At 45.1% G+C, this 25,449-nt stretch overlaps 2 protein-coding genes across 19 annotated transcripts in view; one reads left to right on the forward strand and one right to left on the reverse strand.

The window, feature by feature from the left end:
• Positions 1–24,810, reverse strand: ATG13 (autophagy related 13). 17 transcript variants are annotated; one of them, XM_074867721.1, is made up of 20 exons: positions 23,525–23,907; positions 22,733–22,851; positions 20,368–20,409; positions 18,159–18,240; positions 17,234–17,314; positions 16,463–16,582; positions 15,975–16,021; positions 15,287–15,427; positions 14,159–14,199; positions 13,537–13,633; positions 13,095–13,193; positions 12,266–12,356; positions 9,789–9,887; positions 8,574–8,684; positions 7,338–7,471; positions 6,000–6,117; positions 5,217–5,294; positions 4,794–4,910; positions 4,188–4,337; positions 1–3,009 (listed from the first exon to the last, which is right to left on the reverse strand). In XM_074867721.1, the coding sequence occupies exons 4-20, from the start codon at positions 18,225–18,227 to the stop codon at positions 2,932–2,934; spliced, it is 1,671 nt and encodes a 556-aa protein (XP_074723822.1). In that variant the 5' UTR covers positions 18,228–18,240; positions 20,368–20,409; positions 22,733–22,851; positions 23,525–23,907; the 3' UTR covers positions 1–2,931. The 17 variants fall into 17 exon arrangements, with proteins under 17 accessions (XP_074723822.1, XP_074723817.1, XP_074723820.1 ...); XM_074867716.1 differs by having other exon boundaries at positions 20,368–21,908; XM_074867719.1 differs by lacking the exon at positions 23,525–23,907 and adding an exon at positions 21,696–21,908 and having other exon boundaries at positions 22,733–23,486.
• HARBI1 (harbinger transposase derived 1) overlaps positions 24,032–25,449 on the forward strand; it is a 4,990-nt gene continuing 3,572 nt past the window's right edge. The window contains exons 1-2 of one of the 2 annotated variants that reach the window (XM_074867741.1): positions 24,032–24,270; positions 24,657–25,372. In XM_074867741.1, coding sequence (XP_074723842.1) covers positions 24,703–25,372 — 670 coding nt within the window. In that variant the 5' untranslated portion in view covers positions 24,032–24,270; positions 24,657–24,702. Of the gene's footprint in view, positions 25,373–25,449 lie in introns of both variants that reach the window. The other variant, XR_012628848.1, reaches the window with a different exon arrangement.

Here is a 25,449-nt window from a genome sequence, read left to right on the forward strand (position 1 = left end):
TTGCTTACGTAAAAGTTTTATTGGAAATTCTTTGAATACTTGAAGTACATTGGAGACTGTTTCCAAAACAATACAATTTAGGAGCCTTCCCCTTCACCCAAAGCATCTGTAAATCAGCAGCTCCATCCATACTGTCCTTAATATAGATTCGAGCAGACAGCTGCTAAAATAAACACCCTTCATAACATGATCTGTGGCAGGCTACAGCAGCAGCTAGATCTTTCCTGAAGCAGAGCATTTGTGCAGTGGTCAGGGAACTCAGAGCCTAGATGTAGCGACTAGGTGTTGAAACTGAGGAATGTCCAGAAATGAGGCACATAACTCAGCCCTAGAGAATCTCTTTATTGCTGTGGCCATCCAGCTCAACACTAGCAGCTTATATAGGCAAATTTCCAGCCTTCTGAAGTAGAAAAAAAACACGCCACACTGACCTTCTGCCTTATGAGATGTGGGAGCTGTAGCCATGTTCGGAACTGCATCAACACACGAGCACAAGTATTTGGCTCAGGGGCCCTTCAGGGCAGGCTGATGAAGTTCAACCTAGTCTATTCTCCACAAACACAGCGCGACCCATCTCTGCTGCTTTGCAGGCCAGACAGAATCACTTTCCCAAGCAGAGCCTGTACATTAAGGCGACAGCAACCACCTGCCTGTGAGCTACTTCCTACAAGGTGGCAGAGACCAACTTCCCGAGCAGAGGTGAGCACCAGGTGATCCATTAATTCCCTGTGTTCCTGCAACCTTCTGCAACCCTTTTCACCGGTAAAACAAGGTGGTTCTGGTTGTGGGGATCAAGTATTTGTTAAAGCCCATGGAACTTAAGCCCTCTTGTGAGCTGTTTATCTTGGAAGCTTTCTTACATGTTTGTGCATCTTATTTTGCAAGGACTAAGCAATTTGTGTGACATTGCTGAAAAGTTGAATTGGTTGAGTAAGCTAAAAATGTTCTGGTGGGTAACTTTCCTTCAGTAAATCCCTAACCTAGTTAGAGCTCACATGGCCTCCCACCAAACATGTCACTCGATGAAAAAGCTGGTAAAGTTCAAAGCCTTGTGTTGCTCTGACCTTGCACTAAGCTCTATTTGGAATTTGGTTCCTTGCTCTAGCAGTGGCACAGAAATAGTGTTGTAGAGAGGTGGGGTTCCCCCATCAGCTGCGAGCAATCGCTTTCGCTTGAGAATGCAGCGAAGTTGAAGAAGCTGCCCCATTGCACTAACTAGAAGGCTGGTTACTCAGCCACTCTAAGGAAATGAAGATGGTTCCTCAGTAGGGAGGCAACACAACCCCACTTCTGGGGACAGAAAGAGGAAAAAAAAGAGAAAAAAAAAAAGTGTTGTGGGACAGTAAAGGGTCTTGCAGTTGCTCACTCTAGTTACACATGGGAGGAGGAGAGAACCACAAGACGACCTACCTTATCTAAGTTTCTGTTTAGTGTCACTGTTTCTCCTCCTGTCCTTACATCAGGCAAAAGACACGCAACAGCCAAATCAACCACAGAGCACCACCAGCCAGTCACACTGTTGATAGCCAGATCATTACAAAAATAAAGTTTCAGCTAATCAAAAGCCAGCTGATTAAAAAGTACCATAAGCTCCCCAAAAATGTGCTTCTTTAAAGAAGATGCCTTCTGAAGGGCTGAAGAACACAGCAAATTCATCCACGCCTATCAGAATACAGCTTTTTACCAAGTCCCTGCCACGCCACTACACCGATGTGTGCGTTTCATTCCATCAATGGGCCCTGACTGGATGTAATGGACACACAGTCCCCAAAACAGAGTATTAGAATAATCAAGTCTGTCTTAGAAAATAAATATCTTGGATATTTTCTTGCAAAGAGAGACCAGTCTCACTGGCCAGGGTTCCATGGCACACTTGCTGTCTGCAGTGATCCAGGGCAGAATGACCCGCACTACTACATGAAAACAGAACATCTTTTAAATATAGGTTTCTTTAAAAGCAATAAATATTTCTGGATTCTTAAGATCATCTATTAACGATAAAGCAGGAGGGTTTGCAAGGGTTAGAGGAAAGAATCTTGGCCTAAGACTCCTAGTTACGTAACCCTAAAGAAATAGGATTCCTAGTATTTACAGTTACATTTCAGAAGCAGAGACTATGAATTCAGCATCATCACAGCTGCTACGTGCAGGCTGGCCAACAGTCAACACTGGTAAACTCAGCGTGGCCGAGCGTCAGTACGCTCGGAAAGGAAATGTGGAAAGAGCTTCTGTGGTTTCATCCCTGCTTATCAGCCCGCGTAACAGGTGGCCTCACGCAAAACAACTGCGTAGAGACCCAGTTCCTCAGAAGCAGGAAAACAAAGGTAACTTATTACACAGGTCCCAAAGCTGACGTCTCTCCCTGGGCTCCAGGCACTCACACTGAAGTCAGGATGAAATGCCCCATTCTGCGGAATGGATGTCCTGGACTTAAAACTGTTGAATCTGCTGAACTCACAGACCCTGGAAACGAGCTGAAGCCCTCTATGCTCTAACAGGATCGGAGACTGTAGGAAAAAAGTCTGTTAGCAAGAAGCTACAGGACAAGTAGGGAACTTACACCACAGGACCACAGGAGGAAGCGAATGGCAACTTTTCACAAAGCCCCTCCACACAGAACAGAGACTGAGGAGAAAATATGTTTCACACATTGGAGTTTGACTTCGTGTGTCCCTACCGAAGTCTGAAACTCAAAACTGACTGTGAGCAGGAAAAGCGGTCCAGAACTATGCGGTGGTGTAGTCGAGGAAAATCAGCAGATGAGCTGTGTCTGCTGTTGAAGAGAGCAATCAAAGAAGGCTCACTTGATGGAAGGAACTAAGTCAAAGTGAGACAAAAGGCAGAGCAGGGGCGATAGAGAGATTTGCTTGACGTCATTCTCCAGGATGCCTTGTGAAGGAAGAAGTGCTGCAGCAAAACTGGAAAACAGCTTCACTGCAAGGTTTCTACGAAGGCATCAAACTCTTTGACATTTTTCTCATGGACTGCCAGCTTCTCTGGTAACGAGTCCTAGAAAGGTAAAGAAGGGTGCAGATCAGGGCTCATTCACAGCAGGTAAAAGGAAGCTTTAAACACACACTGTAAGATAAAAATTCTGCGTCATGCAACTCCTCTCCGCTGCTCTGGGCTCCCCTTCCCGCGTGCACAAAACCAGGAGTCCTCTGGCAGCATCCAGCGAGTGACCCTGGGAAGGGCTCTCTGCCCACCGTGTGTGTTCTGCAGGAACAGTAGGTGCACTGGGGCCTCGCCTCGTGCAATTCCCGCCGCCAGCTGCAGTGCAGTAACCTGTTCCTGTCACTGCCTTCATCAAGTCACTTGCAGCTCCTGGCCTTTGGGATTCATTTTTCACCACATTACAATGCCTGCAAGCCCGATACAGCACGCACCCAGACATGACTTTCACCAGCCACCAGGATTTTACCTCTCCTCAGGCTGCAAGATCAGGCCTAGTTTGCCACTAAGTTTGCCACGCTAGAGGTAGGATTAGTTTTGGGGGTTTCAATGGCAGCCACAGCAAGCATGCAGCAGCAGCTTTCAGCTTGAAGATAAACACACCAAGTTTCAGAGGCTCAGCCGTGTCACAAACAAATTTGCATTTGTCTGGAACATACTAGTGAAGGAGCCCCTTCGGGCAGGGACATACAGGAAAGACAAGGACCTACTCAAGCAGGTCCAGAGGAGGCCACAAAGATGCTCGGGGGGCTGGAGCACCTCCCCTGTGAGGACAGGCTGAGAGAGTTGGGGGTGTTCAGCTGAAGAAGAGAAGGCTCCGGGGAGACCTTACAGCGGCCTCCCAGTGCTTAAAGGGGCTACAGGAAATGTGGGGAGGGACTCTTGATCAGGGAGTGTAGGGATAGGATGAGGGGTAACAGTTTTAAACTGAAAGAGGGTAGATTTAGATTAGATATAAGGAATAAATTCTTTACTGTGAGGGTGGTGAGACACTGGCACAGGTTGCCCAGAGAAGCTGTGGCTGCCCCCTCCCTGGAAGGGTTCAAGGCCAGGTTGGACGGGGCTTTGGGCAACCTGGGCTAGTGGAAGGTGTCCCTGCCCATGGCAGGGGGTTGGAACTAGATGATCTTTAAGGTCCCTTCCAACCCAAACCATTCTAGGATTCTATGAAGATAGGACTTTTTTCAAATGAGGAACAGGGAGAGCATTATAAAGTACATACGATTCCCACATACAGAAATGTCAGGGTTCCATACCAAATCCTCTGCCATGGACTGCGCTCCAATATCAATGGAGAGGCTGCTGAGTTGAGGGGGGTTCTGAAACTCACGGTAAAACGTCCCCAGGTCCATTGGAAGAATGTCATCTTTTGAAAATGCTGGTTTCTAAATCAAAGATACTGCTGTTAATTCCCATTCAGAGACGCTGGCTTCCCTTTTCCCACAGTCTCAGGCAAAGTGATTACCTGCTATCAGTAAACACCTCAGCATTACAACTGTTGCTGCAATAATGCAGATTAAATAACTGAAGAACAGCCAAGATCTGTGCTTGCCTGAGCACTTGGAAGAGAGCATTTCCTTGGAATCTGGCTCCTTCAGGCATTAGAAAGAGGACACCAAGCCCAGGTGTTGGTAGGGAACTGAATGTTTAATTTGTAGCTGTTGGTTGTGTGTATCAGTGTCTGTAGTTTTGGAACTGTCAAACTCTAGTTTGGAACTGTGACTCCTGGGTCTCTTCCACCCCCACTGAAAACTACTATTCCATCATCTGCCATTGCACCAGCACCTGACGCCCATCTAAGATGCAGGTGTTAATGTGAGAGCACTGATGAGGGCACTTACAAAGTCAATCATAACAAAGTCATCGTGGGTGTTCCCTGTGCTGCTGCCACTGGAGCCCTCCGAGTGTAAGCTGCCTTGCAGAGGAGATTCAGTTTCTGGGGAGTCAGGAGGATTGACCTGCCCAAGAAATCAAAGATGGTGAGTGCTGATCTTACGGTCACGCCTGTCAGTGTATTTAGACAGCGTGGGGGCAGTGAGGAGGTTGGACAATAAACACATGCTACAGCAGGGGCAGCAAACACATACTGTTATTTGCATGTCTAGGGAGCCCAAGACTCAACATGGGAGACTTCTCGAAACCCAGCAAATCTGAATAACTAGTTCTTTGCTCAAAAACCAAAGTGGATTCAAGGTAGGGAACAGCATGGATGTTGCATAAGGGATGCTGAGAAGGCACATATTATACCTCTGGAAGAGGCTTACCATGGGGTCGTTATCTTCCAGCTCAACATTCTTGGGAGCAAACATGGCAAAAGGAATGTCTAAGTTGGCCATGGTCACCTGAGGAGATTCAGCAAACAGAATTTCACTAAGATGCTCTGCTTACCCCACACAGAAAAGGATATCGAAAGTCTCTTGTCAGGCCTGCCCAAGATCACATCAGCAGTTAGGCAGGAGGCTGACAACCTCACTTAAAAGGCATAAAATAGGCTGTACTCAGCTGACCTAATGCAGATACATGTAAGCAATCCCACCTCAGGGTGTGTATCTTGTATAATATAGGCAAGGATTAACGAACTGCTACAAATTCAAACAATTCTCCTTCATCCATCCAAAAGGCCTAGAAGAGCAGCCCTAGGAATCGGGCAGATCTCTCAGCTGCCCTAGCTGAGGTGAAATGCTTGCTTACCAGTGGTGAACTGGTCTGCTGCATGTCCCTTCAAGGAAGGGAGGCTTGCTACCAGCTTCCCTACTTCATGAACCTGCAGTAGCAGCAGATCATTGCGAGACCCAAGTGGAGCATCAAATCTTCCATACCCAAACAGGGTGTTGGCAAAGTGGGGCACATTCAATGGCTGTCACATCCCAAAAGGATTTTATGAAGAACAAGCCTATGGCAAGACCTTGCAGGGAAATGCAGCAGGCAGGAATATGCACTCTCAGTATTCAGGGGGTGCACTGAGGTGGTTTTTGCTCCTCTGTGTAGGAACAGATGGGAGAAGCAGGGTATTATGGTGCCCTCTGAGAAGATTTACTGCTAGTTACCTGGTTAATGGGTTTGTTGACAAAAGCTCCAACCTTCCGGATGAAGATGGTCTCCAAAAGGTCATGTGGGGAGCCACACTTCCCTTCGCTGCTGTTTGATACCGTTTCTGTGTCCTCGCTGGGGGAGAAAAGTAGACTAATTAGTGACTCATGGCACAAACAATATAGACAAATCACATGCTTTACAAGACTCCTTCATCTTTCTGGGTTTACTCCTAGTATCAGAAGAAGGACAACAAATCTCTGTCCTTCTACCACACCTTCCCCCTCAGTCATGAGCACAAAAAGGGAGTAGGACACTTGTGGAATCAGATTTTTGTTTAAAGCTGGATGAAAACTATTTAGTTGAAAGAAAAGTTACTGCCAACTGAAATAGGATTTTCTTTTTGGAGATGGACTTTTGACTTCATAATGTGCATGTTCATGGCAATTCCTATTATTTTTCCAGTAATACAGTAGTCACAGATCTGTCAGGAGGTGAGGGCAAGAACCAGAACTGTATCTGTTACTCAGGTTACAAAGGCAGCAGTCTCATACATCACAACCGCCACTGCCAGTATGATTAATTCACTGCATGGCTATTAGTTAGTTCTATGACCTGTTGGTTTTTTTTTTTCTTACCACAGGTATTCAGAACTTTACAGAAAAAAAAAAAAAAAAAAAAGTTGAGTCTTCTGGCAAGAAGACTACTTACATAGCATATCCAGGAAAGTGCTAGTGCAACTGTGATTTTTGGTTTCCTCATAGCAAAATCTCTGCTTAAGATATTTGACTCAAAACTATATGACCCCCAGAGAGACTTCACAAGAAATACATACAGTGACCAAAAAAAAAAAAAAAAGAAGGATTTAATTAGCTGAGATGGAGGTGATTTAGGACAGTTTGAGGTTGCATTGTTTCCATTTAAGTAACTTTGTGCCTAAAGTTTCTTAATAAAATAGCGAACAGATTTGTGGTAGCTACAACTGGTTTTGGTAACAGTTCACATTAAGTCTGGAGAATTTAAGACCTGCTTGTGAACTTCATCTTATTGTTTTATAATCAGCAAAACAAGTAGAGAGACTAAAAAAAGATAAAATTTATAATAAAGTTAAAATTGACATAACAGAAGTTGCAAGGATGTTACAGTTACTAACAAGTCTAAGTAGATGGGTGAGATCATTGTCTGGAGAAAGGCTGCAAAAGCCCCAATCAGAGAAAGCTGCTAGTTGTTTTGGGGGATGGAAAGACAATAGTTATGCTACAAATAATAGATAAAAAGGGGAAAACAGAAAGTTTTATCTTAACAGGTTTATAAATGGGCTAGCACAAGTGGTGGATCATCTAAAACCAACCTACCTACTAGAAGGAGTAGCTGCTGAGTAGTGGACTCCATCCAGTGGGGTGCACATCCTCTCTTGGTCAGCTTGAGTGCCATGTGCTGGCTGGCTAGGAATTGGGGGGACTCCTCCCTCTTTGCCTGGACCAATCAACTGAGATGGACAGGAACGGTCAAGTTAGAGATCTCAAAATCAGGCCAACACCGCAGTGCAATATGGGAGCAGATTCTGTCATATTGGGACTAAGCTGTGGGGTTTCTGGCATATGGCTGGGCTCTAGCCCCCATGAGGCTGACAGACATGTCAAGTAGGAGATGATCACCACAATACAGACTCTTTTTTTATTCCCTTCCTACTCCACTCCTCTCTGGCCATAGGTCCTCTGCTTTAAGGAGAGGAGGGGAAAAAAAAAAAAAAATCGTATCCTCTTGCTACCTCATGGTACTGAGACCTCATTGCTCTCTACAGCTTCCTGAAGAGGGGAAGTGGGGAGGGAGGTGCTGAGCTCTTCTCCCTGGGATCCAGTGGTAGGACACATGGGAATGGTTCAAAGGTTTGGACTGGACATGAGGAAGCATTTCTTTACCGAGAGGGTGGTCAAACACTGGAACAGGCTTCCTAGAGAGGTGGTCGATGCCCCAAGCCTGTCTTGTTTAAGAGGCATTTGGACAATGCCGTTAATAACATGCTTTGACTTGGTCAGCCCTAAAGTGGTCAGGCAGTTGGACTAGATGATCATTGTGGGTCCCTTCCAACTGAAACAGTCTATTCTATTCTATTCTACCATCACTGTGTCAGCAAAACTCTGGTGTGGCAGCAACATCGCAGGCAGAAAAAGACTTCTGTCAGCTTTGCTTATTTGTCTGATGAACAGGTGCAAATATGCCGATATGGACTGGGAGCGTATCCTATGTCTAGGCCACAGTGCTGGGCTTGGAGAGCCACAGGGGTGGCAGCTCTGTAAGACAGCCAAAGTCTGGAATCGGTGACATGCTGGTGCAGGCAAACAGGGCTGGTGCCTGCTCTCTTGGTGTAGTTTTTCCACGTGACCCCTACCCCAGTAAAGTCAGGGATGCTGAAGAGCCAGTTCCTGGCTCCTGTGCAAGTTGTGCTTTCTCTCCATTTACCTTACATTCTTTTCATTCCAGACAGACAGGGTACCAATGCATGCACTAGTTACAAGGCCTCTCTCAGATGTACAAGTGACACAAATGGTTGCAATACCAGCCACGCTTGTTCTACCCTCTACAAGTACCTGGTGAGGGTGTGCAGCATTCAAGCCACCAGCAAAGAGTACAGGATACCCCATGTCAGCTGATCCAACTCCCAGGGCAGCAGGCTGATAGGAAAGACGAGAGCTGGAAAGCTAAGAAAGAAGAGAAAAAACAAGAAGGGCAAAGGGAGAGGAGAGAGGAAGGGGAAGGGGAATGCCCCACACTCTGAATAATCATCAGTCACTGAAGAAGGAACAGGAAAAGTCAGAGGCACAGCACAGCATTTCAGGCTGGCAGAAGGATGCTAGCTTTTCATTGGAATCAATAATGAAGGTTTTTACTCTAAAAAGCTCTTACTGCACGGGACTAAGTCTGGGCCTTGACAAGAAAACAAGACTGGTTTCCTACCCACGCAGGAGGAGGCTGTGCAAGGTACGACTGACATCCAGTCACAGGGAAGCTCTGTCCTACAGGCCTCTTTCGCATGCCCGAAAAAGCATGAATGCCATCATCAACTTACTAAAGAGCTAATTAATATTTTTTTTGCCAAAGCAACTGCATTATCAACTGAACCCATTGTACATTAAAATAACTCATCTTCAAGGCCTGTTCAAATAGCTTCAGCCAAAGAATACCGAGTCCCATGAACATGCTAGGTAAAGACAACTGGGAAGCTAACCCTTGCGAGACTGCTTTAGGAATGAAGTGCTGGAAGCAGTGAAACCCAGGAGAAGTTCCTTACACACCCCAGGTAGAAATCTAGCTGGTCAGATTAAATAAAACTTTCCTGTTTCAGCTTGCTTGACCTCAAGAGGAACACTTCTTTCAGAGCTTGGAGTGATACTCCAGCAGCATCAACACCGACATCCCTTACAGGGGTCTGACCCATGAACAGCACTTTCATTCACCTGAGGCTAGTTATGCTGAATGGAGCACTAATGACTGGGCAGGTTCTAGGGACACTGGCTGTTGAGAGAAAACACTCAGCACTGTGCCTTACTACTTGTGTCTTTCACTAACAATCCTTGCAACAGCTGTTGTTTATTCAGGGGTGCTTGTCCTGTCTTTGGGAGACCTTCATTTGCAGAGGCATTTAAGCAGCCAGTCTCAATAACGTGCCTGGCCCACTGTGGGTTCACCAGCCTTTCCCATGCACAACCAACATTCCACATTGTCAAATTTGTTCTTTCCTGTATTTGTTCTGTCATGCCAGAACTATATCTGGTCACGCATAGCATATTCTATTGGCAACTCACTTGATGTGAAAAGGCCAGTCCCATCACTGGGACCTTCAAGGTGTCCGTCACCACAGGAGGAGGGGTCTGAAAATGTGCCTTTGTGACAGTAAAAACACACTGTGCACAGACACAGACACACAGAGGAAACAAGGAAAAGAGAGAGAGTGAGAGGGGGGAGAGAGAAAGAGAGAGAGAAGGACTTCAGAGAAGAACTATGAAGAGTTGGATGAACTGAATGCTAGTGAAGAGGTTTTGGCTGCAGCAGCCACACCTATACATAGAGCAGAAGTCTCAGTATTGCCAGAAGCACATTCGTTTTGTAAAGAATTAACTGTTTTCTGATCTCAGTGAACCACTCAACACAGGTAATATTTTAGACTCGAGTGAACACTGACAGAAAGTAACTGCCAGAGACTCTGTTCCACAGCTAATTAGAACTGGTACCAGCCAATTAGCAAGGAGAAGGCTGAGCAGATGCCAGAAAAAGCCAAGAGTAATTTTTTTTTTTTTTGTCATTATATGTATTTCAATACTCTCCATCCATCCATACTCCTAACCTTCCAGCATTCTGAGGGATCATATCTTGGCAGGCCTGTGCTGCACCCTTAGAATAAAGGGGACTCACACTAAGGTGCAATTCAAACACATTGATGTGAAGAGAGAGATCTGTCAACAGGAGTGACACTCCAGAGGTAAACACTCTCTCACAGAGGGTACCAATGCAAAAAGGGCAATACCAACATGGTTCAGTCCCATACCTTCTCCCAGTCATTTTCCTCCTAACAGTTTTCAGTTTTAGGAAAGCTTCATTTCTGGGTATTACCCATGGCCAAAGTTTCTCCTGAATTTTAGGCTACTCCACAACACACACAGACATGCTAGGCAAGCTCATGGGGAGAAGGCAAGACCTATTCCCTTGCATCATGCAGGTTAGGCCTCATTTCTACTGGGAAGGCAGGCACGGATTTGGACAATTTGCCTACAGAATCACACAGTCACCAGTATTTTCCTATACACTAAGTTGTATATAGAAAGCTGGGGCAAGGAATTAACTTTCTTTTTCCCCCTTCTAATTTACTTTGGAGACCACTCTGCCAAGACAGCCTTACAATTCTAACTGTGGTAACAAAGACTGGCAGTTGCTTTATAAATAAGTGCACAGCATATGGCAACTATGAGCCACAGGAAAAGCAGGAATGTAGGCTCATACTTAATGTGAATCCTCAAGGTTCATCTGGTTTCATAAAGCTTTCCCCCTCAGTGACAGCAAAGCTTCATGTCCCCTGGGGAAATGTCAACTTCGATGTATTTACATACGCTATTACTGTTAAGTAACACTGGCACGAGCTAGCCAGTGGAAATCTTATGAAACCTTTTGCACTTAACCCGTCTTATGAAAAGGCAGGACACAACTCGGCCACAAACTCATCTCCTCAGCTGTGTATTGCAGAATAAGAAAAGCTTTATTCCATCAGACTTACCGTGAGTGCTGGCTGATTAGTTCAACATGATGATGCCCTGTTACCCAAAATCCAGTTGGCACAAAAGTGCTTCCTAAGAAAAGCTCATTCACACAGTAGATATATTCTGCTAAACCAGTCATACTGACTCCTCTGGAGCAGTGGAAAGACCCATAGCAGTTTAGAACAGCATTCCAATGATACTTCATTCTATGTTTCTCATCATCAGCAAAAGAGATTTAGAGTCTTTAGATTGTCTTTAAAGATCAGTAGAGCCATCTGCTTGGCTGGACAACAAGGCAGGACATTCCTAAATATTTAAAGCTATAGGACAACTATAAATCTGGCCAAGTCTTCAAAATACAGAATTGTGGAGTCAGATATATAAGGACAGCAAAAGAAGGAGGAATTGGAGTTTCTGGGTTTTGATATTCTGAAAGAAACCATTATCTATTTATTTTAAAATTGGAACTTAAGTGAAATTTGCATGGGTAGGTAGAAATAGAGAGTATTAAGTCCAATACTATGATCCAATTTGTTTGCTGATACTTATTCCTGCTGCTCCAACTAATTTTAGATGGTCCAACAATAAGGCTTTTGTCCTTTTCCTGCTTTTCCATTCTGCAATGCAGAAAATATGACTGTGCTATAAGCATTTTCCTGGTATTTCAGTGTTTCTTGCTCAGTGTCAGTCTGTTACCTCTACTTAACATTGCCTGGCAGCAATCTCTTGAATTCTTCTTCTTGCAGTATTGGTATGTGAATGTGTAAGTACACTGCTATCCTCTTCAAGCACATCTCAGCCCAGCTACAGGAGTAGGTTCTTTTCATCTTTCTCAGTAATTCAATCTTTCTAGTCCCCCAGCATTTTGTTGAAACTAGCTTTTACTCAGAGTAACGATATAAATAACCCACACATTAAATTTTCATTAGCAGCAGGAGGCTGCCTGTTTGCACAGTAGTTGATGTTGGAGTATGCACACTGCCCTAACAGTGATTGTTCTGTCTAAGAGTAGAGAGTCTGGTTTCTCTTACCTGAGATGGAGGAGAGGTGGAAAAAGATGTGGTACACACTTCTTGCGAATCTTCTACGGAGGGGTATACTGCCCCATTGTCCTCACCAGCTCTATAGTAGCAAGAAAAGCAAAGCTTTCTAACCGGAAATATTCCTTAAAACAAATAGTAAAACACACTGGGACAAACACTGCAGGGAGGTTGAGCGTATTTAGGGGGAGTTGAAAGGAGAATTATGAAGGACTCTCATCTACTTGGCAGAACTGAGGAAAACAAGGTATGAAACTTTCATTTTCCCCAGGTGATCCTCTTCTACCCCCACATAGAAACACTTCCCTCTGTTTTTTCAACAAAAGGTTTTGTTATACCAGCTAACGCTACTGGCTTTGGTGCTTACAGAACTGTTGTCAGACACTACCACTAGTCCCAATCTGAGCGCCCTCACACGCATTTTAGAGAAGACAAACCTCTGATCTACAAAGAGAAATTAAACTCTGATCTTTCCCCGGTGGAGATATCTGGAGATGCATGCCTCTGGACACATAGTTCTACAGCAGGATTAACTGTTACACTTTTGAATTCCCAAAAGCAGCCAAGGTTGAACATCCTTTGTGTCCAAGTGCTCCTGTAAGGAATCTGAGAAAATACTGGGGCTTGCTGCACTCAGTCTTCTAGATGTGAGGAGAAAAATGTGTCACGCTTCCTCCTATGCTCAATCATGTCAATATGATTGACACTAATCCTCCGGTCTCCCTTCCCATGCAGGCAGCAAACAGTGGAAAAGGCTCCGTATTTGGGCATAATTGATGCCTTCACCATGGCCTGTGACTTCAACTCAGTATTTCCTCACCTGTAATTGCAGGGGTGCATGGGTGAAGAGCTGGGATAGGGACGGTCCACAAAGTGATCAATGATAATCCCCATGATAGGAGGGGTCCTCTCAAACTGCCTGCAAGGCAACAAGTAATGGTGTTATTGGCTTTTTCTCTCTACTCTCATCCCAATTCATGGTGCCCTCACAGAAAACCCTTGTTTGTTAATGGGACCAGAGCATCTTTACAATTCAGCCCTGCAACTCCAAGCATCAACAAGCTGGAGTTCTAGAGTCTGGCTCAGGGCTACCCAAATCCTCCCCTTGCTGCAAGACTGAAGCATGAGAGAGGGTATGCTCCATGAAGGAGAATCTCAGCAGGAAAGGATAAGCAGAAGGGAAGGATTTAGGGGTTCATAATAGGAGGGGATTAGTAGTACATTATTGTAAAACAGTTTCTGGCAAGATCACATTTTCTCACCTGGTTGACATGAAAGCAAGGTTGATTCTGTAGGCACAAGACAAAGTGATGGTGCCCACTGGCGTACCCACTGTCCCAACACGGACTGTCTGGAAACCTATAAGGTTAAGGAACAATTATCAGTTTCACTGATTATTTATGTCCCAGACTTTTCTATTCTGAGGTTACATTATCTTATTTCTATAGCATTTCTGTTATCCCTTGTAATATGAACTCCAAAGACACATATAGAACCCATAACAAAACAGCAGCACTAGGAGGCTTCATCTACAAGACTTCTGATGTTGCTTCCTATCTCGGTCTAAACTATCGTTCTGAAGTGCTTCTTGTTCCAGAATAGATCATGATCTCCTTTACCAGTCCTGCCCCTTATCAACATACTTCCATATTCTTATTTCAGTTCCAGATCGCTAGAGTTAAAATGGCAATCGCCCTAGATTTTATCAAAGTACCACCATTATACCTGTCACTGTATGACATGACCCTTCACTGGTAGATCCAGATACAAAGCATATTGAAACCTCAGACTTAGTTTTCCTTATGGCACTTAGGAATAGTAATAAATGGCTAGCCAGTATGAAAAACGGTTCTGCTCTAGTTTGTGTGTGTTGCCTAATCATACCTTCTCCCAAGCCACTCAGTTGCACTTCACCAAAATATATCCTGCAGGAAAAGGAAGAAGAAAAGGTATTAGGTCCATTGGGGACATAATGCTATACATATCCTTATTCCTTATTTAATTTTATGAGATGAAAGCCTGGAACTAATTGTTCTCTTTAGAAAAAAAAAAACAAAAACAAAACAACAAAAGAAGTGGCTAGAATGTCTATCTCAAAAAACCTTCCAGCTACTTCAGAGGAAGACATGTCATGTAAAAAGAAAAAGGAAGAGAAAATACTAGTCTAATCAGAAATGTCTCTAAGTTTTTTAAGCCTCTGTGGCAAGTCTAGAGTTCAGAGCAAAAATGCAAAGTGATATAAACTTCATGGACAGGTCTGAGACTAAAATCTGATACTCATCACACAACATAAAAGATTAACTGTGCTGTAAAGAGACCTGCTCTTAAGTATATGCAAACCAGTGATGGAGACAAAAATGAAGAAATGGCTGGGATTTCTCTTTAAGTTCTCAGCTGTGCAAGTAATAACAAAGCTGAGATTTAGAATCATCTAAATTAGCTATGCAAACATGTCAAAGGCTTTTCTCAAAGCCAAAACCAAAGACTGGAAGGTGACAACCATGAACCACAAGCCAGTCAGATCTCACAGGCTAAACAGAGTTGAACTCAGTATTAGGATGAGTAAACTGCAAGAACTACAGGAAGTGGAGCTGAGGATGAATCTTTAAAATGGAATAGCAGGAGAGAGTCTGAATCTATATACAAAAGCATGCACTGCAGTTATGTGCAACATAGACAGGCATTTATCAAATATAGGCCAGACACTGTACAATGGGATGCTAATAAGCAATTAACAAGTGCTTGCATGTAGAATTTTTGTGTTCTTCTCAACATGGTAGGCAATCAATACTTCACAGCCTGTGCTTAGGTTTTCTTTCAATAGCTCAGATGGAGGCTGTAAGGTGATATATAGCCCAAAGTTCTCTTCTGTCACTGATCAGTAATAGTTAAATCCAAATAATTTGAATTTATTACCACTCATCCCTTTTTGCCACATTTGCAGCTGCACTGTGCACGTCTAGAGCCTCTACTGTTTATATTTCAAATGGGGAATTTCATGTTCTGCTTTACCTGTACAGTATTACATATTCATGGCCTTGTTTCCTTGAAAGTCTGTAGGCTGGCGTTACCCTGGTTATAGCAAGCAAAGACTTCAGCAGTAGAGACAGCCTGTTGTATACGGTGTATGAAACTTTGATTTCCTTGTCACACCTATAGAACACAAAGGAAAAAATTAGTCTTTTGTTCCCAACTAAATTGTTTGGGTTTATTTGTTTTATTTTTTTTTTAAATCAAAATGAGTCTAGGCCAATTGTTTAATGTCAGTTTTATTGCCAAAATGATAAAATAAAGCCCCAGTGTGGCTGTTACTGACCAGCCAGCTAAAAGTCCTGCTTCAATCTAGTCACCTGTTGTAGAAATAACTGCTGAAAAATGCCATGCAGCCTTCTACTAGACAGAAACATCTTTTCAGTATTAAAAACAGTTGTCGTTACTGAGTATATGAATTCTTGTATCTGAAGAAGCACACTAACTGTAATGGAAGAATGAAGAAGGAATAAAATTACTAGTTTATTTTCTTGACACCAATATTAACCAGTGTAACTGCTGCACTAGATGAAGAGGGGACTTCCCTCTGTCCCAGGCCACACAGCCAGTATGTGCTCATTCATCACCATGAATTGAGCTCGCTTCCCCATTTCATCAGCTAAAACAAACACACACACACACACACACAAAGTGGGAAGAATGCACTTACTTTTCATTCATCTCTAGACACCAAATTTCCAGCTCCATGGAGTCCCCCTGGATGAGAGAAAGGATTGCAAACAAAGGCTCATTTCAGAACACAGACCTTTTCACATCTCATTAATGATCAGCAACAGCCACACCTCTCAATGAAAATGTTTCTCCTGACTCCCACTTTCTTGTAATGCAACAATAGAAGAAGGTGCACTGGAAGTCTCACTGCACAATTAGATCACCTGAGGGAACATCTTTCTCAGAACAGCTATGCCCTTCACAGTCTAAGAAACTAAATTTTGCTGCACTATGATTTGTGTGTTTGGCCTCAGGTACTTGCAGTGAATTACCTCTGTTAAACAATACATTTCTTTTCATTAGCATACTACCTAACTTCATAAATGAAGATATTTTCACATTGTCTTGGACTAAAGGTCAGGAGCTCTGGTAAGTGACTTAAGATTCAAGTAAAAAAAATGGCATCTATTTTGACTCAGTTCTCACCTCTGAGGTTTTGAGAGAAATCTCCACGCACATAGACCGTCCAACAGCGGGTAGTTGTCCTGCCAGGGCTTTCTTTGCTTCATGAGTAACCTCTGGTATATCTTTGATTGCCAAATTGAACTGCAGAATGAAAGAGATGATTCAATTTTTTATTTCTTTGAAAAACTGCCTGATGGTGCACTGCAGACAGACTCATAGACCCATATATAACATACTAGGTCAGTGCCCACTGAAATATTTATGAAACAGAAAATTCCCAGATGGACTCAGGCTTTTCATATTTGCAAACATTTTCTTGGCTGCTAATTCAAATGTTTTTCTTGATCCTGCCATAAAAATCATGTTCCTTTTCCCTCGCTTGAGTCCTGCCTTCACCCACAGAGTATCTTGAGTCTCTTCAATTTTAATAAAGCCCATTACTACAAAGTCCTGAATTGCAGACTTGCAAACTTCTGACAGAAAAGAACTCATCACCCCACCCCCAGCAGATATTGAAAATGTGCTTTAGCTGGCAGGAGTTGCTGAGAGGTATAATTTATCTCTCCTTAATCAGCCCAGAGTGACATGTTGCATGTGAACAACAACAACAAAAAACCCCCACACCACCAATGAACATAACTGAATATAGCAGTTATTCTGTGAATAGTTTTTATAGTCTGCATAAGACTGTGACAGCTACATCATGTTCTCAACACACACGCACGTGTATGCATTCACACACACACTCAAAACCCCCAACAGTTAGAGTTGCTTTAAAAAACATTACTTTACCCAGTCAGAGCCTGTTGGGGAGGATGATGATCGGGTACAGATTTTCTCTCCAAGTCGGGCCTGGACAATTACTTGTACCGTCTGCAATGGAAAGCAAAAGATACACACTCATGTTTTGAGCTCAGCAGAGCCCTCAGTTCAGAACCTGAGCTAGACGAATTCCAAGTAACAAAAGTGAAAGGGCTGACCAGGATGTAGAGAAGTGGAGTTTGCTATGCTAACATTCAGGTCTAATCAATTTAAATTATTACAAATAACAGATAAATGTATTTCAGACAGAAAATCATTTGAAGCTGACCTTTCTCTGTAATAACATGAAGTGACTAAGTCAATTTTGCGATCAAGAGTCACACAGTTTTTGGTAATACTGAAACAAAATTTACAACTACATCCCGAACCTAAACTAAAGTAAAGTAAATCTGTAAATTTAGAACATAGCCATCGTCAGAGCATCTACTCGCATCTATGTACCAAGTGAGGCTAAATTTTATAATTGTGTATCAACACAATTCAAAAGAACATTCTGTTGTTGTTGCTTTTGGATGCAATATAAAAATTTAGATAGGCTGAAAAGAAAGAGTGGAGTCTAACAGAAGATACAACCTAACAGCTGGATGGTTAGATGTGTTGTTAAGAGCCCAAAGCTGACAGAGGTGTGAAGTGCCCATAACTGATTCTGCAGCAGGACACTTCTGGGAGAAGGAAGAGGATTTGAAGGTAGAAAAAAAGGGGAGAAGATACTTTCCTAGTTATTCTCAGGAATCTCTTAAATTTGACATCAGGTTTTCTTGCTTTGGTCTTTAGGAAAAAAACCCAAACAAACAAAAACAAAACCCAAACCCCAACCCTGTTACTCTAGCTACAGGAAGTATGGCTTTTCTTAAACAAGAAAGAAGAGGCATTTGCCCACAGGAGAAAAAGTTACCTTTAAAGCAAAAAACTTGATGAATTTGTCCAGGTCCTTCCTGTCCTGGGAACTGAGATCAGTGTCCATTGCATATGGCAATCTGAAATACAGCACAGGCGTGGGAACGAAGTCTTCCTTCAGCATTCTGTTTGGATTCCAAGATCTCAAAATATTTTGCCATTACAGGCTACCTCAAAAGAAATGATAAGCACCAAAGGCCTCTGCCTGTCAAAATCCTAACATGCTAAGAACTTTGGGGGATGGGTGTGAGGTATAAACACGCATGAATAGTTTATCTGGTCAGTGCAAAAGATACTAGAAAAGGAACAACAAAGGGGGCTCACAATTAGAACTGTGTACAAGTCCTCCAATTTTTTTAGCTTAATTAAAAAAAAACTAAACAAACCCAAAAAAAACTCAAAACACCCCAACACCACACTGACTGGATTCTACATCAAGCTATCCATCAGACATGGCAGCCTCTGCTTCAGAAATAATGTATCTTCAGTTATCAGCACTGGTCAAAACCATGCCAAATTGTTTTTTTGAGTCTGAAAACAGTATTCCAGCAGTATTTCAGCAGACACAAATCTATATATTAAACCATTGCTGGAATAGGCTTACACTACTTCTTTACTTCCAACAAATAGTACTTGCAGTAAACCTGTACAGCCACAAATTTACCTACAACCAACTGGAATGATAAATTTTTGCCAAGGGATAGACCAAAATTCTCTGTTCACTTCTCTTGAAAGCTCTGACAACAAATACTTAGCCCCTACATTCACACCGCCTTGTTTTTCAAAATACGATTGTTTCTAGCAATACAATGAAGTCGCACAGTGCCTGAAGCAAGGCAGGCCAAGGCACTCATCAGATTTCTGCCACCACCAGATCACATGGCCTGGGATAAATCACAATTTTTCTCTCTCTCAGTTTCTTCATGTGTAAGTTAATCATCATATCAAGACCATGGGGAAGAACACTTTAATTAGCAGCATTAATTGTACTTTTTGCTCATAAGCCTTCAAAGTATTAATTTACTCTTAATTCCTGTTGCTGTTTTTGTTCTGAGACAGCTAATCAGCCTGAAGCAGCTTGTCAAACATCATGTATTTACGGAACGCGCCGCTCATCACAAAAATGCCGGCGTTCTAAGGTCAGTGAGCACGAGCAGCTGCCGTGCACAAGGTTACTCTGCTCAGTGTTCAATCTTTAAGCAAAGACTGAACTTGCAGGAAGACACGCTATTTATACAAATTAAAGTTTAGCAGGATAAAGGGGCTAATAGCCCTGTTCACACAGATAATATCTTCTTCAATGACTACGCACATCTAGAACTTCTATTTAAAATATCTCACTTAATAGTAGCAAATGCTTATTTTAAGTAGTTTTAGGAGCATCATCCAAGAAGAGCTGCTAGACAGAAGTACTCTAATTTATAGAGCATTTTATAGGGAAGAGTGCTGCTTTCTGAATGACTTGATAAAAAGAAAGCTGGACATCTAATACGGTTGAAAGTTCCCAGGCTACATTCATACTGCATCTCCTAGCACTGCACTGTTCTCATTACAAATTATAATTTAATTTGAGAACTAACAACACAAGCGATTCAACATTAGATGCATTATCCAATTATCCTTTGGATATTTTAACCTCCTCATTAAAAATATTATACTTTCTTTCTCTGTCTTTACCTCTACTAGACATAGATTACAGATCTTTTCTACTGGGGGCGGGGGGTTGGGTGGGGAGGGTTGCAAAAGGAAGTCAGCATTTAAAGTGCTAAATGTTTAACTGATGCAGCACTCTAATTTAAAAAAAGTAATTTTTTAGTATAGACACTTCCCACTATAAAAAAACAGGTGAGAATGACCTGTTATTATTCTTTTGACTTAACTAAGTAAAGCGCTGCCAAGTGTTGAGGAGCTATTGCAAGACGTTCCAGAACTAATGGAAGGTGTTAGGCTCGCTGGTCTGTTAGGAAAGGGAACAAAGCAGATCATCAGCATGGCTCTCTGTGCAGTATAGGAATTAGTTCTAATGACTATATATCCAAATATCTCTAGAGAGGAGAGAAACAGCCACCAGAGCCATATCTTAGACTCAGGGTTGAAAGAACGAGAGCTTCACAGTTCTACCCTGCTGCAGCAGAACTGGGATTCTTCCTGCAAGATCTCAAACTACCTGTAAAATTCAGGAAACATTTGGAGAGTCATACTCTTACCTTTGAAGCTCCAAATGGCAGCAACAGTTGACTCATCAGAGCCTAAAGCAGAGCACAAAGTGTCAGGCAAGGTTTCCTGTAAGGAATCTGTAATTTCAGGGGGAAACTGGGACCTTCGAACTCAGCTCCTGACACATCTAAAGGCCTGTGACCTGACGACCACCATCTCTTCCATTTTGCAGGAGGGTGATTACCTGAGACCTGCTAAGGCTTAGGACAGTATTCACCTTTAGAATCATTCTTGATAAGATTCAAGACAGGCCTAGAATTACAGCAAACATTTTATTTACAAAAATGTCTCTGTACCCTCAGGTTAGCTGCCACCAGCTGCCCTGAACAGTAAGGGAATTCTTTAAACTTACTTCCACTAAACTCATTCAATTTCTCAGGTCCTGTAGGTTGCACCGCCAGCACAGCTCCCTGTTAAGTGCCAGCATCCGGCATATACTTAGCTCAAGGAAGACGCTGTCTAATTTTACACTGAATAACACCTAGAAGGAAATAACCTTTGGTCTAGGTTAGAAACCCACAGATGACTGATTCCGCCTCAACCAAGTAATCCCTTACATAAACTGATACCTCACTGCTTTAGCCTTACACGTAGGCTGTTCACAGGTATAAACAAGCATCTTGGCCACACGGCTTTTTGCTTTGTCTCCCTATTCCTGCAACATCCATTTTCATACTATTACCTTTACTTATATGCCTTTGTCTCCACTTTCTTCTACACAGAAACGTCAGAGACAGATGTTCAAAGGAGAAGTGTGGCTCTTTCGACTCAAGCTTTATTCTTTCTCATGAGGTTATGAGGCAGAGAATACTAGGCTCATCCAACAGTTTAACATCTAAGTGTCGTGCCTTATGCATTCTACTGGTATTTCTGCTCTCTTTCTCCCAGAAGGACACATCAGCGTAAGCTGATGGCACCCTGTATGCATGATGCAACAAACTGCAAGAGCCCTCCCCTTCACGCCTTGGTACAGCCCAGAGAAACCACAGCTACCCACACGCCACGCGTGCGCAGATACCTGTAACCCGGGCACCCCCACAGGTGCCCATGAACACCCATGAATACTCGCGTTACAGTACATGTTTAATTCATGGGAATTTAGTGTGAATGTCTGTTCAACACTCACGTACATAAACAGGAAAGGAGCAGAAGCACCTGACACATACCAGGCATTACTATTGCTCGGGTGAAAGTATATATAGGCTGCTTCCACCACCACCCTCCTCTGAGCTTTCACTCTGAGCCATGGCTGCTACAACTTAAAGTCATCATGCTTTCCTTCCAAACAGATATTTACCAATGCAAAAGAATTACTCACGGTTCCTATCCCAGAGTGAGATTAAAAAGACCAGCGGGAAGGAAGAAGCGAGAAGGGCTGTCACTGTAAGGAGAGGGCTGTGGACAGCTCTCATCCCAGCCGCACGTTCCCTGGACTGGGCTCCTTGTCCCTACCACTCTTTCAGAACTTCTTCGTTAATACAGGACCCAAATTCAATCTCTGACGATGTCCTGTGTGAAGCTCCAGAAAAGCCTTGTTGAATCATGCAGGCAAAGAAGCAGCATATTAAAAGTTTTTGAGGCTTTTAATAGAGTGCCTTTGATAAATAGGCTTGACTGCCAAGAAAGCCTTCCTAGAACATCCCCTGCAATGACCAAGAAGCTTCACTGCAAGCAGGTATTTTGAGCACATTAATAAGCAACTATAAAAAGATCTCCATAAAGAGAGTGCGCTGTTTCAAGGCTGGGCCTACAAGTCAAACTCCAGTATCCCACAATTAGTTAAAATTAATCTCCATTTCGCCTTCTTAGTAGGTTAGTCAGAAACCTGGGGAGAGGGAAAGGGAGGGAACAGTTCTAAATTTTAAGGTGTGCCACACTCATTCTTTAAAGTTTATGGATTTTTTTAAGAGAAGACTACAGTAGATTCTAGCAGAAAAACTTTCACGTAATATAAATATTCTAATGAAATCAAAGGCTCTGTAGTTCACTCTGTGGTTATGTTTTGACTGATAAAGAGGCAATTTTTCCTGCTGATAAGGAAATAGGTTTACTTCCTAACCGATAAATGGCTTCCCAGTTTAGGAAATATCTTACAAAAGCCAGCACTGCCAGCTCCACTGGCTTAAAAACAAAATTAAGTCATTCCTGTTGACCGGCAGTTACATTCTGTACATCCCTAAGGTCTAAAAATGGTGTCAGTTCAAAGGTCCATCCTCTCATTTTGTTTGTCAGGCCGAAGTATACAGACTAAACCAGAATCTGCTTCTACGTACCCTGTACTACAACCACCAATACAATCACCAGGTCTCAACTTTTGTGTGAATAAAGTTCAGAAAAGTTGAGATTATACGATACCATTTAAGCAAAATAAGGTGATGCCGTATGATCCTTCCAGCCATCTAAATACAGCCCGGCTCATCTGAATGACTTATTTCTTGCCACAAGAAGCAGGGTTCCAGCAGGTCAGGCCACTCCTGCAATAATTTGGAGATGCTCTAAACTTCATTTGCATAGCCACCTAATTTTCAGCGAAGGCAGTAATTTACCATGTTTTTTTTCCCCCTTACAATGTGCCTCGTCACACCACTTTTGAGATTTGTAAGTAGGCAGTTTGTAGACTTAGTCCAAAGTGTCCCTTTTCTACCTGTTCACTGACACGGAGGTTTCTCTGCTCCCAACGAATCGGTGGGAATGACTCTGGCGGTGCCCTAAAAGCCACAGCTCTAACAGGAAAGAAAGATGTGATGATCTGTAAACCCCTGATCTTTCCTAACAGACAGCAAAACTCACATGTTACAGGACAACTACACGATGGACCATGGGGCCTGAAGTTCTACCGTTTCTAGCAGGCTCTGAAACATTTTGATTTTTAAAGACACCACCTGGAAAGACATCAGCGGGCCACATCCTTCCCGGTCCCCACCGGCAGTCACCAGCCGGTAGGAAAAGCAAAGCTGGGCCGCCGAGGCTGTCGGCGCCGACACGGCTGCAGCAAAGCCCGACTTTAGCGAGCAGCGAAGCCGAAGTAAAACGGAGACAGGAGGCCGCAGCCGAAGGCTTAAGCCGCACGTTCCGACCCCCTCCCCTCAAGCGCCGCCCGCCGGCTCCCGGAGCTCGCTCCCCCCCCCGGCCCCGGGACCCCGGTACCTGCGCGGGGGCGGCAGTGCTGGCAGCGCGGCGGCTCATCCCGCGCGGAGGCCCGGCTGCCCGAGGGGGGGGGGCCGGCTGCCCGAGGGGGGGGCCCGGCGCCCCGCTCCCCCGCCCTGCCCCGGCGTCTCCTCAGCGCCCCGCCCGGCCACGGGGAGGGGGAGGGGGGGGGGTGGCCCCGCGGCCCCGGACCCGCTACCGGCGCCTCCAAGCCCCAAAGGCCCCGCGGCCGCCCTAAGGATCCAGCCAGCGCCCTCCTCCTCCTCCTCAGTCCCGGCGCCCGGGGGTGTCAGCGCCTATGGGGGCGGGGGTCGGGCTGCCGCTGCCCTCAGAGCCGCGGCCCGCGCCGCGCCGCCGCCGCCATCGCCGCCGCTGTTTGTTTTCATCCGCTGCGGGCGGGGGGTGAGGGGGAGGGAGGGAAGGAGGGAGGTGCCTGGGTGTCCGCGCCCGCACTTTCCACACGGAGCCGCGTCTCGCCGCCCGCCCGTCCGCGCCGCACCGGGCCGGCGGGGCCGGCAGCCGGGGCCGAAATAAGAGGGGGAGCGCCCGCCGCCGCTCCCGCCGGAGCCCCTCGCTGTGGCGAATCTGCCGCGGCGGTAACGGCGGGGGCCGGGCCGGGCCGGGCCGGGCGGCGGCGGGCTCCCCGGCGGCGGGGGACGGCCTGGAAGCGGCCGCAGGCCGATAAGGGCCGGGTCGGTGCTGCCGGTGAGGTGGCTCCGCTGGCCCTCAGCGCTCAGGGGCCTCCGGTGAGGGCAGGGCTCGCTGGGCCTGTTTCACCTGCCTGGCGGCAGCGGGGCGAGCAGGGACACACAGAGACGCGGGTACCGGCCGTTCGGGTCTCTGCCATCCCGGGGCTGAACGTGGCCGGGTCGGCGGTGACCGGGGCCGGTTGCCAGGGCCGGGAAGCGGGCTGCTGTGGTGCCCCAGCCCCCTCCCCGTCACGGGAAGTAAATTCCCGTCAGGGCCAGGCAGCGGGAGCAGGGAGCCCTTCTGCTTCGACCCCCCTGTTTTTAAAAGCAGATACAACGAAGTAAAAAGGTTTGGAGGATAGCCTGAGTAAAAGGAAAACGGTTAACGGAAAGGTAGACCAGTAAAAACCCTTCTGAGCCTCCTTCCCCTTCGCTTTACGCAGGTGAAGCCTCGGGGAAAGCTCAGTAAAGCGGCCCCCCGGCCTCGCCATGGCTGTACCTATTGCGGTTCTTGACTGCGACCTCTTGCTCTATGGCCGCGGACACAGGACTTTGGATCGCTTCAAGCTGGAGGATGTCACGGATGAGTATCTAGTATCCACGTACGGCTTTCCCCGACGGTTCATTTACTACCTGGTGGAGCTCCTGGGAGCCAGTCTCTCTCGCCCTACGCAGCGGTCCAGGGCCATCAGTCCGGAGACGCAGATACTCGCCGCGTTGGGTTTCTATACCTCCGGCTCCTTCCAGACTCGCATGGGGGATGCTATTGGCATTAGTCAAGCCTCCATGAGTCGCTGCGTGGCCAACGTAACCGAGGCTTTGGTGGAAAGAGCCTCACAGTTTATTCACTTTCCTGAGGATGAAGCTACCGTACAGAGCCTGAAGGATGACTTTTATGGGCTGGCAGGCATGCCGGGAGTGCTGGGGGTGGTTGACTGCACCCACGTGGCAATCAAAGCGCCGAACGCTGAGGACCTGTCCTATGTGAACCGAAAGGGTCTCCACTCCCTGAACTGCCTGATGGTGTGTGATGCCAGAGGAGTCCTCCTGAGCGCAGAAACGCACTGGCCAGGCAGCCTGCCCGACTGCGCGGTGTTGCAGCGGGCAGCCCTTACAAGCCAGTTTGAAACTGAGCTACATAAAGATGGCTGGCTACTTGGTAAGTCAATTTTTCATCATTGTTTTCTGTGGAAAGTCTATTATATGTTGGCTCCTTATTGAGTCTAGAGCCTCCGG

This window comes from Strix uralensis, chromosome 4 (assembly GCF_047716275.1).
Source record: "Strix uralensis isolate ZFMK-TIS-50842 chromosome 4, bStrUra1, whole genome shotgun sequence".
In the NCBI taxonomy this organism is placed as follows: Eukaryota; Metazoa; Chordata; class Aves; order Strigiformes; family Strigidae; genus Strix; species Strix uralensis.

Coding starts and splice junctions, on each gene's coding strand:
- ATG13 (XM_074867723.1), bottom strand. CDS start 18,227: ATGGACACTGATCTCAGTTCCCAGGACAGGAAGGACCTGGACAAATTC. Junction 13,194..13,536: donor CTTGCTTTCATGTCAACCAG/GTGAGAAAATGT, acceptor GTTGCCTTGCAG/GCAGTTTGAGAGGACCCCTC. Junction 4,911..5,216: donor TGGAAGATAACGACCCCATG/GTAAGCCTCTTC, acceptor TTTCTTGGGCAG/GTCAATCCTCCTGACTCCCC.